Source organism: Entelurus aequoreus, linkage group LG07, assembly GCF_033978785.1.
Source record: "Entelurus aequoreus isolate RoL-2023_Sb linkage group LG07, RoL_Eaeq_v1.1, whole genome shotgun sequence".
NCBI classification, from domain to species: Eukaryota; Metazoa; Chordata; class Actinopteri; order Syngnathiformes; family Syngnathidae; genus Entelurus; species Entelurus aequoreus.
In genome coordinates, this window is record NC_084737.1 from 73,519,798 (window position 1) to 73,535,339 (window position 15,542).

The 15,542-nt window shown below is 35.7% G+C and overlaps 1 protein-coding gene across 4 annotated transcripts in view; it reads right to left on the reverse strand.

The window, feature by feature from the left end:
• Positions 1-15,542, reverse strand: part of celsr3 (cadherin, EGF LAG seven-pass G-type receptor 3) — a 218,832-nt gene that overhangs the window by 61,354 nt on the left and 141,936 nt on the right. For all 4 annotated transcript variants that reach the window (XM_062054455.1, XM_062054456.1, XM_062054454.1 and 1 more), the window contains 4 exons: positions 11,838-12,021; positions 8,461-8,562; positions 8,283-8,377; positions 6,748-6,957 (listed from right to left, as the gene is read on the reverse strand). In XM_062054455.1, coding sequence (XP_061910439.1) covers positions 6,748-6,957; positions 8,283-8,377; positions 8,461-8,562; positions 11,838-12,021 — 591 coding nt within the window. The remainder of the gene's footprint in view (positions 1-6,747; positions 6,958-8,282; positions 8,378-8,460; positions 8,563-11,837; positions 12,022-15,542) is intronic.

Genomic DNA, 15,542 nt, shown 5'->3' on the forward strand with positions numbered 1-15,542 from the left:
ATAACTTAATGGAGGGTTTTTTACACTCCAATAATTCCGATGAGAAATGTTTTCGAATTTAGAACAACGTGAAAGCCAACGGAACAGTTCGTTTGAATTTGAGTTTCTACTGAACCTAAACTTCCAGTACTGCAAATCTATCAAAATGGTGTTTTTCTAAATATATAATCACTCTGCAGTCAAAGGAAGGCCTGATACCTGTGGGTTTTCATTTTTGCTCACTATGGGATGTGAGCTGGGTTGCCATGACAACTGTAGTCTCTATCGATCATTTAGGGTAATAAAAACAGTTTTGGACTGATGATTGTCAGCGCAGAACGAATGATAAAACCCCTTTTTGTTCTGCTGGCGTCTTCCTTCTATTGTTTCATTTCTTGAGCTGGAATTACACAGAGGAATCAGGACATCCAATATGTGTCCATTAACGCACAAGAAATTAAATTTTTTTTTTTTTTTCAAAAATGAAATAAACATGAAAAACACAATATATACATTATATATCAATATAGATCAATACAGTCTGCAGGGATACAGTCTGGAAGCACACATGATTGTATTAATTTATGTTAAAAAAAAAAAAAATATATATATTTTTTTTATTGTTTCATTTCTTGAGCTGGAATTACACAGAGGAATCAGGACATCCAATATGTGTCCATTAACGCAGTGGTCCCCAACCACCGGGCTGCGGCCCGGTACCGGTCCGCGGACCGATTGGTACCGGGCCGCACAAGAAATTAAAAAAAAAAAAAATATATATATATATATATATTTTTTTTTTTCTAAATGAAATCAACATAAAAAACACAATATATACATTATATATCAATATAGATCAATACAGTCTGCAGGGATACAGTCCGTAAGCACACATGATTGTATTAATTTATGTAAAAAAAAAAATATATATATATATTTTTATTTTTTTGGGACAAATTTTCAGATTATTTTTTTGTTACTGTTTTATTGCAGGCAGCGTTCCCTTCTGAAAGGAATGTTCTGTTTCTTAAACAATTAACTGTGTTTGTGTAAAAAGAATAAAGATATAAAGATTTAGGAGAACACTTGTGCACTGATGTATTTGACAACCGAAATATACCAGCTCTTAGAAGGGCAGTGTTGCCTCAGTGTATGAATAAATCTTCCGTAATTACAGAAGACACTGATGAGATGATGACAAGATATCCTATATTACTGTCGGTTTCTATAGCAACACGTCTGTGGAGGCAAAACAATGACTTAGCCACTTTCAGCAACGCAGAGTGTAGTCACAGCTGCCGCTGGAAAGAAGCAGCCAAAAATCCGCCGTTATTTAAAGGAAAAATAATAATTCCAGTTCCAATTTAAAAAATGAATAAGGAATGAAATCTCATAAATGAGCTGAAACTGCACAGCTTGTGCAGAAGATGGCCTTCAACAAGCATCCACTCTAATTGGAGAAATATTTGCAGAAAGATCGCACGGCTGAAAGGTCTGTTAGTGTGCCCAAATTCCATCGTGCCGAGGAAGAATTACATTTCCGCGTCCTCATATCGGGTAAAATGAGGCTCTGTTGATACGGCAAGATGACATTTGCAATATTAGATGAGTGCATCGCCATAGCAACACCGCCCATAGAAGTATATCATGCCAAACTGCTGTTGCATGCACATCTGCGACACAGAGCTTTACTGACAACGCCATGTTTGCATTATCATTACAATGGCAGTAATCCTCAAATCACACCAAATTGACCGCATTGACATGGATTAGAAATGCTCTCTTTAATCTATTATTTCATGCAACAAATTTAGATTGGGGAGGGTACAATCGTCACGGTTCACAATGCCAGCAGGCGCCAATTGTCAAGTGTTGAATTTCATAACGTGTTTATTAGGGGTGTAACGGTACACAGAAATTTTGGTTCGGTACGTGCCTCGGTTTAGAGGTCACGGTTCGGTTCATTTTCGGTACAGTAAGAAAACAACAAAATATAAATTTTGGGGTTATTTATTTACCAAATGTGCTAAATCTTCCACCAAAAATATTTTTCCAAGTGGAATATTTGATGTGAAGTAATGGGAACCTTGCATAGGTCAATAACTCATAATAACATTGATTTTGATACAATATTATGTTTTGAGCAATGACAGTTTGAAAGAAAAAAAAAACAGCTTTGTTTTATTAGTCAACATTGCAACATTTTCTAAATTACATTTAACCTTTAATGCCTGGTTCACACCAACGGCGTTTGCCGCGCTTTAAAGCGGCGAGCAAAGCGCCGTCATTTTTGTCAATTTTTCCACGAATATCCCGATCTCCGAAGTAATGTTATGCTTTGATACGCTCTGATACGAATTAGTTGCCGCTTTGGGGGGACGGATTACCGTTCCTCACGATTTGATGACGCTTTAAATCACGCTTTGATACGTTTTATTACGCTTTATTGAACTTTATTATGCTTTGATGCGATCCTGACGCTTTAAATCAGGCTCTGACACGATTATCAAGCTCTGTTGTGCATTGGAATTAATGTGTCATGAACATTATGAACATTAATTTGTAATAATGACTTTGAATTGTGATATTGTTATGTAATTATGTGCAATTTGGAAGATGCTGTGATTATCATTTTGTGAATTTGATGAATAAATTGCGTGCGCACACATATGATAAACAAATAAGTTAAAAAAAATGTGAAAAATTCAGTATACTAAGTTTTCCCCACATTTTTTTAGATTTATCTATTTATTTGATTTCTCTTTTTGTTTTATTATATACAGGATAAAACACATAATGTAATAAAAAAGAGAAATATGATAAACAAATAAGTAAAAAAAAATGTGGAAAAACTCAGTATACTGTTTTCCACACATTTTGTATATTCATTTATTTTTTCAATTTCTTTTTTTTCGTTATATTATGTTTATTATTTATTATGTTTTATATTCATTTATTTTTTCAATTTCTCTTTTTTTCCGTTATACTATGTTTATTATTTATTATGTTTTATATTCATTTATTTTTTCAATTTCTCTTTTTTTCCCGTTATATGTTTATTATTTATTATGTTTTATATTCATTTATTTTTTCAATTTCTCTTCTTTTTTCGTTATATTATGTTTATTATTTATTATGTTTTATATTCATTTATTTTTTCAATTCCTCTTCTTTTTTCGTTATATTATGTTTATTATTTATTATGTTTTATATTCATTTAGTTTTTCAATTCCTCTTTTCTTTCCGTTAATTTATGTTTATTATTTATTATGTTTTATATTCATTTATTTTTTCAATTTCTCTTTTTTTTCCGTTATATTATGTTTATTATTTATTATGTTTTATATTCATTTATTTTTTCAATTTCTCTTTTTTTTCCGTTATATTATGTTTATTTATTATGTTTTATATCTTCATTTCTTTTATTTCTTTGTCATCTTAATAAATATCTATCTTTCATTTCTTATGCCTGTTGACAATAATAAAAGGCATTTCTTTTAATTTTTATATTCAATGTCACTAGTCAATATCACAGTCACTTCCTATTTGTAGTTGTAGACTGGGGTCCGCGCTTTGAACCAAGATCTGTTAAGTTTTCCTACGCTTTGAGTCAAGCTTTGCTGAGCTTTGTCAGGCTTTTTCACCCTTTGATACGCTCTCGGCGCTTTATTCCATTCTTGACAGAGCGCAGAATTTTTTAAAACCGTTTAAAACATTTTGCCGAACTTGCCGCATGTCCCGCTTCACTACAAGCTTTCCCACCATCAATTAGGACCCTCACGCTTTAATCAGGCTTTGTTACGCTTTGACGGCGCTTTGCACGCCCCTTTAAAGCGCCGTCAAAGCGCCGTTGGTGTGAACCTAGCATAAGCTTTTTTATTTCACTTTTGTTATGTTTTTGTTTATTTTAATACTATTTTTAGAATGTGCCGTGGGCCTTTAAAACATTAGCTGTGGGCTGCAAATGGCCTCCGGGGCACACTTTTGACACCCCTTCTATAGATAATAAAAAATTAAATGTGATAAATCTATGGATAAAAAGCAGAGCCTGGCGACGCATGCGCGTTTATCATAACTCTCTCGCTCTCTCTGTCTCTGCCCCTCCCTCACCAATGCTGCTGCGCGCACAATTTGTTTTGTTTTTAACCCCTTCTTAACCCTGAACGTACATTGAAAATACACGCAACCCTAACTCAAAATGCCGGACATTTGAGGCATTTAAGAAACTCCGCCCTGACAGCTCCGCAAAAGAGGACATGTCCGGTGAAAAGAGGACGTATGGTCAGTCTATCGTAGCCCGTTAGCTGCTAGCATGCCGTGTGTTGTGCCTCGGTGTGCATTGTTTACACAACGTGCGTTACGCTACTTAATATGTCCGTGTGGAAACTCGTTCGGTACACCTCCGAACCGAACCGGAACCCCCGTACCGAAACGGTTCAATACAAATACACGTACCATTACACCCCTAGTGTTTATATATTCGCACATTAAAATGACAAGCGACTGCTGATGCAGATGCAGGAAATGTGTCACGATTAAATGAATTGATTCAGAGTGAGCGGACGTATGATATAAAAAAAAAAAAAAATCGCATTTATTTATTATTTATAAGTATGAGACATATCCATGCATACATACAGTGGTGTGCCGTCACGGCCAGCAAGGCCTTCTCTGCTGGCCTAACACAACCAGAAATCATGATCATAATTAAAGATACAAGTAATTTACTTTCCCTAAATATCTAAAAGTATTCATGTTCTCTTCATGCCATATTATGCTTCTTCCAGTGCTGCTGTTTTTAGTTTTAGTTTGTATCCAATCAGAGTTCAGCTAGCTTATGTTGCCATGCTGTAGCAAATCTGCCAGGAGCCTTCAGAATCAACAATGCGTTCACTTACAATGCACTGTGGTAGCGGGGGGTGTATTTTGTAGCGTCCCGGAAGAGTTAGTGCTGCAAGGGGTTCTGGGTATTTGTTCTGTTGTGTTTATGTTGTGTTACAGTGCAGATGTTCTCCCGAAATGTGTTTGTCATTCTTGTTTGGTGTGGATTCACAGTGTGGCGCATATTTGTAACAGTGTTAAAGTCCACCCTCAGTGTAACCTGTATCGCTGTTGATCAAGTATGCCTTGCATTCACGTACGTGTGCGTACAGAAGCCGCACATATCTTGTGACTGGGCCGGCACGTTGTTAGAATGGATGAAAAGCGGACGTGACGACAGCTCGTAGAGGACGTTAAAGGCAGTGCCTTTAAGGCACGCCCCCAAGACTGTGGTCCGGGTGGACTACGAGATATAATGACTGATGAACACCTACGTTGGATAATGAAGGTTGCCTCAGCTCAAAGCCTGAGCCCCAACATTAATGAACTAGCATCCAAGAAAAGATGGCAGGTATCTGGCTTGGGCACATCAGATTACATCAGTGTGTTGCAAACTGAGCAGTTTAAAGTCCTGAATGGTTGGTTTATTCATTATTTTATTTTCTAATTTATTAGCCTGTGGAAAAAGTTAATGTTGATATTTACCTCAGAAGGCTGCAAATAGAAAAGAGGCATTCCATTTTTATTTAAATTGTATTTGATATGCCATTGATATTTTTTAATTATTATTATTATTATTTGAACTCGATTTTGCATGTCACTATAAAGTTATATAAGCCTTGCTTGTTCAATATTCAATGCAAAACTTGTTTGGGTCCCTATTAAAAGGTTAATTTGTTCAACCTTGGCCCGCGGCTTTGTTCAGTTTTAAATTTTGGCCCACTCTGTATTTGAGTTTGACACCCCTGCTGTAGAGTATTTCTCCAGCAATGGTCATGTGGTGACATCAATGATGGTATTTTGAGAGGTGATATTTGAAGTGGGACACGCACGGACCGCCGCTGCATACATATAATAATTAACTTCACAATATTACAAATTATTAAACACTTTTAAATAATATCCATATCGATGTACCAAATGTATAATTAGATGTAGGAGTGGGTGCCAATCACATTTGAACCAATACGGTACCAATTCCCGGTACATGGCAATCAAAACCGATATTAAAGGATGCAGATTTTCTTACATTTTGAGTGTGTTCATGTGGTAACTGTTGCGTTTGACCAGCATTCCTCCAATGGGGAATTTAAATTGCTAGTCTCTCCCAGATTCTCTTATGGCACATAAGCTGATGTTTATATTCAATCACCAGGCAGAAATTGGTATTTTGTGGTTTATTCTCCAAGCTTAGAGGACAAACGTGAGACCAATCTAGCACACCCCCCATGTAAATAAGCTGTTGTTTTATTGCTAGCTTGCTTAAAGAAAAAAAACAGCACCTACTTTAATGTGGGGCGTGCTTTAAAAGTTTTGTACAAGTAATAAAGATCTTATTAGAAGATCTTAAAGGGGACTTGTGGGAAGCAGATCAGAATCATATCCATATTTAAGTGTTACTTCTTTCTAAACTCCTATAGTCATATAAAGAATAGCTAGTATTCTTCCTTCTTTTGAGTCTCATAGTAATGTGTCGGCCTTCTAGATTGGAATGTGTCAGAGTAGAGATAACTCGGAGTAGTCTAAACAAAGGGAGTGGGGGCGAGGGACAGAGGGAAGATCACGGGACTTCCGGGGGTTTGAGGAGAGACCGAGCTGGACCGGGCTGGGGAACGCGGGTGTGCTAGATTGGTCTCACGTTTGTCCTCTATGCTTGGAGAATAAACCACAAAATACCAATTTCCAATCCATAGTATGTGTGATTTGCATACATTGAACTTCCTTTACCTCATTAAAGTGTGCATCCTGAGTGGCGGTAAGTCCAAAGCCACTTTGTTGGGTCTCGAAGGTCAGGAGGCGTGACAGCAGTCGCTCTGCAATCAGCAGGTCGTTACCGTAAAGGCGGCCTGTCGCTTCGGTGACATCACGGAGCTGGTGTGCCAGCTTCTTTTCCATTATCGTGTTGAGCTCAGTTTCGTTGCGTTCAAGCGAGTCCAACTTGATGAAAAAAAAACAATCCAAATGTAATATTATGTTTAAGTATTCAGGTAGACCAGGGGTCACCAACCTTTTTGAAAGCAAAAGCTACTTCTTGGGTACTGATTAATGCGAAGGGCTACCAGTTTGATACACACTTAAATAAATTGCCAGAAATAGCCAATTTGCTCAATTTACCTTTAACTCTATGTTATTATTAATAATTAATGATATTTACACTTAATTGAACGGTTTAAAAGAGGAGAAAACACGAAAAAAATGACTATTAAATTTTGAAACATAGTTTATCTTCAATTTCGACTCTTTAAAATTCAAAATTCAACCGAAAAAAAGAAGAGAAAAACTAGCTAATTCGAATCTTTTTGAAAAAATAAAAAAAACAATTTATGGAACATCATTAGTAATTTTTCCTGATTAAGATTAATTTTAGAATTTTGATGACATGTTTTAAATAGGTTAAAATCCAATCTACATTTTGTTAGAATATATAACAAATTGGACCAAGCGATGAGGTGGCGACTTGTCCAGATTGTAGCTGAGATAGGCTCCAGCGACCCCAAAGGGAATAAGCGGTAGAAAATGGATGGATGGATGGATGGACCGAGCTATATTTCCAACAAAGACAAATCATTATTTCTTCTAGATTTTCCAGAACAAAAATTGTAAAAGAAATTCAAAAGACTTTGAAATAAGATTTAAATTTGATTTTACAGATTTTGTAGATTAGCCAGAATATTTTTTTTTAATTTTAATCATAATAAGAAATATTTCACAAATATTCTTCATCGAAAAAACAGAAGCTAAAATGAAGAATTAAATTAAAATTTATTTATTATTCTTTACAATAAAAAAAATAAATTTACTTGAACATTGATTTAAATTGTCAAGAAAGAAGAGGAAGGAATTTAAAAGGTAAAAAGGTATATGTGTTTAAAAGTCCTAAAATCATTTTTATGGTTGTATTTTTTCTCTAAAATTGTCTTTCTGAAAGTTATAAGAAGCAAAGTAAAATAATTAATGAATTTATTTAAACAAGTGAAGACCAAGTCTTTAAAATATTTTCTTGGATTTTTTAAATTCTATTTGAGTTTTGTCCCTCTTAGAATTAAAAATGTCGAGCAAAGCGAGACCAGCTTGCTAGTAAATAAATACAATTTAAAAAATAGAGGCAGCTCACTGGTAAGTGCTGCTATTTGAGCTATTTTTAGAACAGGCCAGCGGGCTACTCATCTGGTCCTTACGGGCTACCTGGTGCCCGCGGGAACCGCGTTGGTGACCCCTGAGGTAGACATTGACAATGAATATCTTTTGACTGCTAAACATACAGCAGCATTGAGCTCCACGAACGGAGGGGAGGTGCAGTTGTAAAGGTCTGGTTCCATCCAGCCTCTCTCAACATCACAGTGTCTGATGGCAGCTCCTGTAAGGCAAACCGAAACAGAAAGTGTGTTTGTTTTTTCCCCCCTCCATAAGGTCATGACCTGTTAATGTGTGGGGACTCACCCACAGAGCCTTTGGGGCAGGGCACTGCTGCAGGCAGGTTGAACTTGGTCCGCGGCCACCAGATCCCCTGAGTGATGGTTTTGGGGCAGCCATCATAAATGACTGCATGAACGAAAGAGCAAGTGAAAAGCATTACGTGTGGGTGAAGTGATTTATATTTATATAGCGCTTTTCTCTAGTGACTCAAAGCGCTTTACATAGTGAAGCCCAATATCTAAGTTACATTTAAACCAGTGTGGGTGACACTGGGAGCACACTGCAAAAACTGAAATCTAAGTAAGATTTAATATCTCAAATAAGGGTGATACTTGCTTATTTTCTGTCTGATAAGATAATTCTTCTCACTAAGCAGATTTTATGTTAGAGTGTTTTACTTGTTTTAAGGGTTTTGGTCCTAAATGATCTCAGTAAGATATTACAGCTTGTTGCTGAGATTTGATGACCTATATTGAGTAAAACATGCTTGAAACTAGAATATCAACTGTTGCAAAGCTGTGTCACCAACACTCACAAGTATAAAACTACTTTTTTAAAGTAATCATTTCTTATTTCAAGCATGTAATAAAAAATCATGACTTTGACACAATTGTGTCTCATAATTAAAACAGATGACAGCCAAATGGACTTTGCTGTTTTATTTTCAATGAAACAATAGAAAATAGGTACTCGTATAGTAGTACAGTTGGCACAGTACAGTAAACTGACAGTTAATATTTAAACATTTAACATGTGACATTTCAAACAATTTTGAACAGAAATAGTTCATGCACATTCAGATAAATTCTTCAAAATTACAATTAAAAAAATTGTAAATATACTGTATATATATATATATATATATATATATATATATATATATATATATATATATATATATATATATATATATGTATATATATATATATATATATATATATATATATATATATATATATATATATATATATATATACTGATTTATATATATATATATAGATATATATATATATGTGTATATAATATAATTATGTATATTTATACATGTGTATATATATATATATATATACATAACATATACATATGCATATACATATATTTTTATACATACAAATATATATATATATATAAATATATATATATATATGTATAAAAATATATGTATATGCATATGTATATGTTATGTATATATATATATATAAACATGTATAAATACACACATACACACACAATCAATAATATATATATATATATATATATTTCTTGCACACTAATTGACTGAAAGAGCACGCACTTGGCGCGATGATGTCATGTTATCAATGGGAAAATGCAAGAAATGTAATGCCGAGCGCATATCATTATGTCACGATAATGGCACTAGCATTTACTTCATTTAAGAATATTTTTCAACATATTGAGAAAAAAGGTCTCATATTTGTTTGAGAAAATACTTATTTTAAGGTATTTTTGGGTTCATTGAGGTTAGCTCATTTTACTTGTTTTGGAAAGTCTTGACAAGCCTAATTTTCTTGTTCTATTGGCAGATAATTTTGCTTAGTTCAAGTAAAATGCCCCTAACGTTTGTAATTTTTTTCTTCTTGTTTTTGAACACTGACTTTTTGCAGTGCAGGTGGGTAAAGTGTCTCGCCCAAGGACACAACCGCAGTGACTAGGATGGCAGAAGTTGCTGGCACGGCCACTCTACCAACCGAGCTATGCCGGCCATTAAGTCATTGGTTATATCAAAATGTTTTGTTTTTGTTGCAGAAATCCACTCATCGCATTATATTAAGTAAAAGCACCCCCCGCGACAAGCAGACAAGGGACAAGGGACAAGCAGTAAAAAATGGATGGATGGAAAGACGGATCGGAGGGTTCAAAAGTTAAAACCACATCAAAAACTACAAAAGACAATTGATGGTTCAGCCTCATGCACAGCGTTGCTTTTCATCAGTTCCTTCCACCCTCATTGTGTCACCCTCAACTATACTCCATTTTCAAGTAGTCTTTGTTTAGTTTAAAACATGTCTGGAATACATAAGGACCTATCTCAACTATGAACATAATACGTATGTCAATTGTTTAACATTAATTATATTGTGAACCTAATTATGTGGTCCTTTCAAGGGAATGAAAGTAGAGATGTCCTGCCGATATTATCAGCCGATAAATGCTTTGAAATGTAATAGCGGAAATTATCGGTATCGTTTATTTATTATCGGTATCGTTTTTTTTTGTTTTTTTTTAATTAAATCAACATAAAAAACACAAGATACACTTACAATTAGTGCACCAACCCAAAAAACCTCCCTCCCCCATTTACACTCATTCACACAAAAGGGTTGTTTCTTTCTGTTATTAATATTCTGCTTCCTACATTATATATCAATATATATCAATACAGTCTGCAAGGGATACAGTCCGTAAGCACACATGATTGTGCGTGCTGCTGGTCCACTAATAGTACTAAGCTTTAACAGTTAATTTTACTCATTTTCATTAATTACTAGTTTCTATGTAACTGTTTTTATATTGTTTTACTTTCTTTTTTTATTCAAGAAAATGTTTTTAATTTATTCATCTTATTTTATTTTATTATTGTTTTAAAGTGTCCGCCCTGAGATCGGTAGGTTGGAGTTGAAATCCCAGCCGAGTCATACCAAAGACTATAAAAATGGGACCCATAACCTCCCTGCTTGGCACTCAGCAACAAAGGGTTGGAGTTGGGGGTTAAATCACCAAAATGATTCCCGGGCGCGGCACCGCTGCTGCCCACTGCTCCCCAAGGGGATGGGACAAATGCAGAGGACAAATTTCACCACATCTAGCGTGTGTGTGACAATCATTGGTACTTTAATCTTAACTTTAATCTTTAAAAATGACCTTATCTTCACCATACCTGGTTGTCCAAATTAGGCATAATAATGTGTTAATTCCACGACTGTATATATCAGTATCGGTTGATATCGGTATCTGTAATTAAAGAGTTGGACAATATTGGAATATCGGATATCGGCAAAAAGCCATTATCGGACATCCCTAAATGAAAGCAGAAATGAGGTTTAACTATAGTTAAAAAGATTGAAAAGTGACCTCAAATGTTCTGTAAAGCTTTTAAGTATGAATTTAGAAATGACCCTTCAAACTAGTTTCACTCGTAAACAGGAATTAAAGCAGTTCAAAGAGCTAATGTTCTATTCATTCTCAAGTGCCAAACTACACGTAATTATGTTGTATTTAATTGTATGCACCTCCTCTTACAAAGCTGATTGAATATTCCAAAGCCAAAAAGGCTTGCCAACTTATTTGATGCCAGCATTGGAATTTAATACGAGTGCACAAATGATGCTTGTTACTTTTGAACAAACATCGGAGTGTCATGGAAACTCCGCTTTTCTCACCTTCACACCCTGAGTTGGTGACTTCCGCAAACGGGTTGTCACAGGTGTTGCACTGGCGGCCGATCACACCGGGCCTGCACTGGCACTGGCCGGCCTCGGGGTCACATGTCCGCGAGAAGGAGCCGACCGGGTAGCAGTCACATGGCAGGCAGCTGTCTGAGCCCCGTGGACGATAGTGAAACTCCTGAAAATATTCACACAAATATCATATGACCAATGTGAAATGTCCCAGAGTCAAGTGTCTACTGATGCAAAAAAATAAATAAATAAATATATATATATATTAGGGGTGTAACGGTACGTGAATTTGTATTGAACCGTCTCGGTACGGGGGGTTCGGTTCGGAGGTGTACCGAACGAGTTTCCACACGAACATATTAAGTAACCGCCTAAGCTAAAGTCTTAACAAGCTGCTCCGCTTCCTTCTGCCTGTCTGTCAGGACTCTACACAGCACCCAGCATTGTCCCACCCACACAACCATCTGATTGGTTACAAACAGAGCGGTAACAGCCAATCAGCAGTGCGTATTCAGAGCGGTAACAGCCAATCAGCAGTGCGTATTCAGAGCGGTAACAGCCAATCAGCAGTGCGTATTCAGAGCGCATGTAGTCAGTGCTTAGCGTTTAGCAAGTAAGCATCAGGCAGCGGACTCTGCCCAGATTATAATAAACACCTCCCAGTCAACTACTAGTAACATCACTATGAGCCCGTTGACCTTCTAGAAATATAAAAGGCAGTTCAACTCGCTCGCAGTCCTGGCTTGAGGTGAAGGCTAATTCGCTTTTAGCGTAACGTTAGCTCACTTTGCGGTGTGTGTGTGTTACGGACAGCAAAGCCCTGTCTGTCTGTTATTTCACTTGACCTTTTTCTGTGTTGATTGAGCTGTGTTGAAGCAGCAAAAAAGGACATTATGTTAAATGAAGAGTTTCTGTCTCTGATAGTTGATATAATAATGTAAGTGCATCATTAAGCCTACATGAACTCCATGGTGTTCAGGGATGAATAGTCTCTCCTATTGCTATTGTACTATTTTTTCAGCTATAGTTACATTAATCATTAGTAATGGCGCAGCCTACTTTTGAATGGCAGGGTCCCTGCTATCACATGTTGATAAAAAATATAACATTTACATAATAAAAATCAACCACAGGCTTCCCAAGTGCTGTAATAAATTAAGCATGATGAGTTGACTTGAAACTGTTTAATGTTGCACTTTTTATATGTAGAAGAAAAGTTTTGGCATTTTATTTAATCTGAGCAACAACTTGAGGCAGTTTAATGTTGATTAACGTGGGCATAATTATTATAGTGTTCCCAGTGTTAAAAGGATAAAGCCATTGTTTACAAATTTGGTAAATAAATAACCACAAAATGTATATTTTGTTGTTTTCTTACTGTACTGAAAATGAACCGAACCGTGACCTCTAAACCGAGGTACGACCGAACCGAAATTTTTGTGTACCGTTACACCCCTAATATATATATATATATATATATATATATATATATATATATATATATATATATATATATATATATATATATATATATATATATATATATATATATATATATATATATATATATATATATATATATATACATACATATATATATATATATATATATATATATATACATATATATATATATATATATATATATACACACTACCGTTCAAAAGTTTGGGGTCACATTGAAATGTCCTTATTTTCAATGAAGATAACTTTAAACTAGTCTTAACTTTAAAGAAATACACTCTATACATTGCTAATGTGGTAAATGACTAATCTAGCTGCAAATGTCTGGTTTTTGGTGCAATATCTACATAGGTGTATAGAGGCCCATTTCCAGCAACTATCTTTCCAGTGTTCTAATGGTACAATGTGTTTGCTCATTGGCTCAGAAGGCTAATTGATGATTAGAAAACCCTTGTGCAATCATGTTCACACATCTGAAAACAGTTTAGCTCGTTACAGAAGCTACAAAACTGGCCTTCCTTTGAGCAGATTGAGTTTCTGGAGCATCACATTTGTGGGGTCAATTAAACGCTCAAAATGGCCAGAAAAAGAGAACTTTCATCTGAAACTCGACAGTCTATTCTTGTTCTTAGAAATGAAGGCTATTCCACAAAATTGTTTGGGTGACCCCAAACTTTTGAACGGTAGTGTATATATAGTTTCTAATAATGCAGGAAAAACACCAACATGCACCTAGTGGCGTTTTTGTGTGAAAAAAGTACCAACCTTTTTGGTTGGTTTCATACCAAAACTTCAATTATTTCACCTAAGGCCTATATTACTGAGATCTGAATACATCGTGCTAAACAGCCTATAAAAGCGTGTACTGTTAGTGGGCGTGTTGCGTGTGCTATTGAGAAGTGGTGCAACCCGCCTTAGTTTAATGTGGATTTTGCGTCTACTCTACGGGGCATCACCACGGAGACGCTCTCATTTACCACACATTCATGTTATCATGTTTCTACTTGTGGCATTTTGCTATGTTTTCAAACAAGCAGGAGACATGTACCACTTTTTATGGGCATTTTAGAAGCAGTCGTGCACTGCATCGACATTGACAACACTTTTTTACCGCTGAAGGTGCATGTGAGGGAGGTCGCACTACTGTGCTCATGACGCGAAAAATACATACTTAAATAAGTTAACAACCATCCAATTTAAAAGAAACCAAAACAATTGAATTTGGTTTAATCAGCCCTTAATCATCTAGCAGCTATGAAATTATAAAAGGATGTTGCTGAATAGACAATATGTCTAATATTTTTTGTATTTATGCCCGTCTAAAAATATTGAAATGCACACGTAGGAAGATTCTCTATCACAGCCGTGTGTGTAACTGTGTCAGTTTTTGGGTCCTTTTCAAACGTAATAAATAAAACGTGAAATAGTGCAACCAAAAATAGCAATGAGTGCTGATAAATCAAATTCCGTGTGCTGTATAAAATATTTGCATCTTCTCCTCCCAGTATTGTGGGTGTTTTGATGATCCGCATATATTTTGCATATTAATGAAGACAGGGAGGCAAAATGCTTTATTCTGCTCATTTAAAGGGGAACTGCACTTGTTTTGGAATTTTGCCTATCGTTCAAAATTATTATGAAAGACATGACAACGGATGTATTTTCCTTCATGCATTCTAACTCGGAAATAAACGTAAATAAAAGTTTGCTTACAGCAGCGCCAATGGTAGGTCCTCTATTCCGCCCATAAAACCCAGTAAAAAAAATCCCATCAACAATACTCCATTTACATTTCGTGAGTTGAATATTAACCAAGTATTAGTGATATTGTTATTACAAGCGCTAACGCAGACGCACTATTTATAGCGCCGCCGTGATCACTAGCTTGTGTGAAAATGTTGACATGATCAGCTGCTTGAAACTTTATTGTACAAAAGTAGATCATAATTCATGCCTCTCGCCTGGGGGATGTATTCTGACAAGTTGGTGCAGTTTGACAGCCAATTTAGACCGGGAAATGGCGAGAATGACGCAAAAAGACGCTTGTTTGCACCCACCTTTTATTCGCGAGGACTGTGGCCATTCTTCACCTAAATGGGAATATATGAACATCCTAGCAGTCTGCCTTCTAATGACAGCAGACATTGTACAGTAAGTGATGTTTTATTATGTTTGTTGGCTCTCATAAAGTCTGCAGTGAGTAATAATCGGTAATGGTGTTGA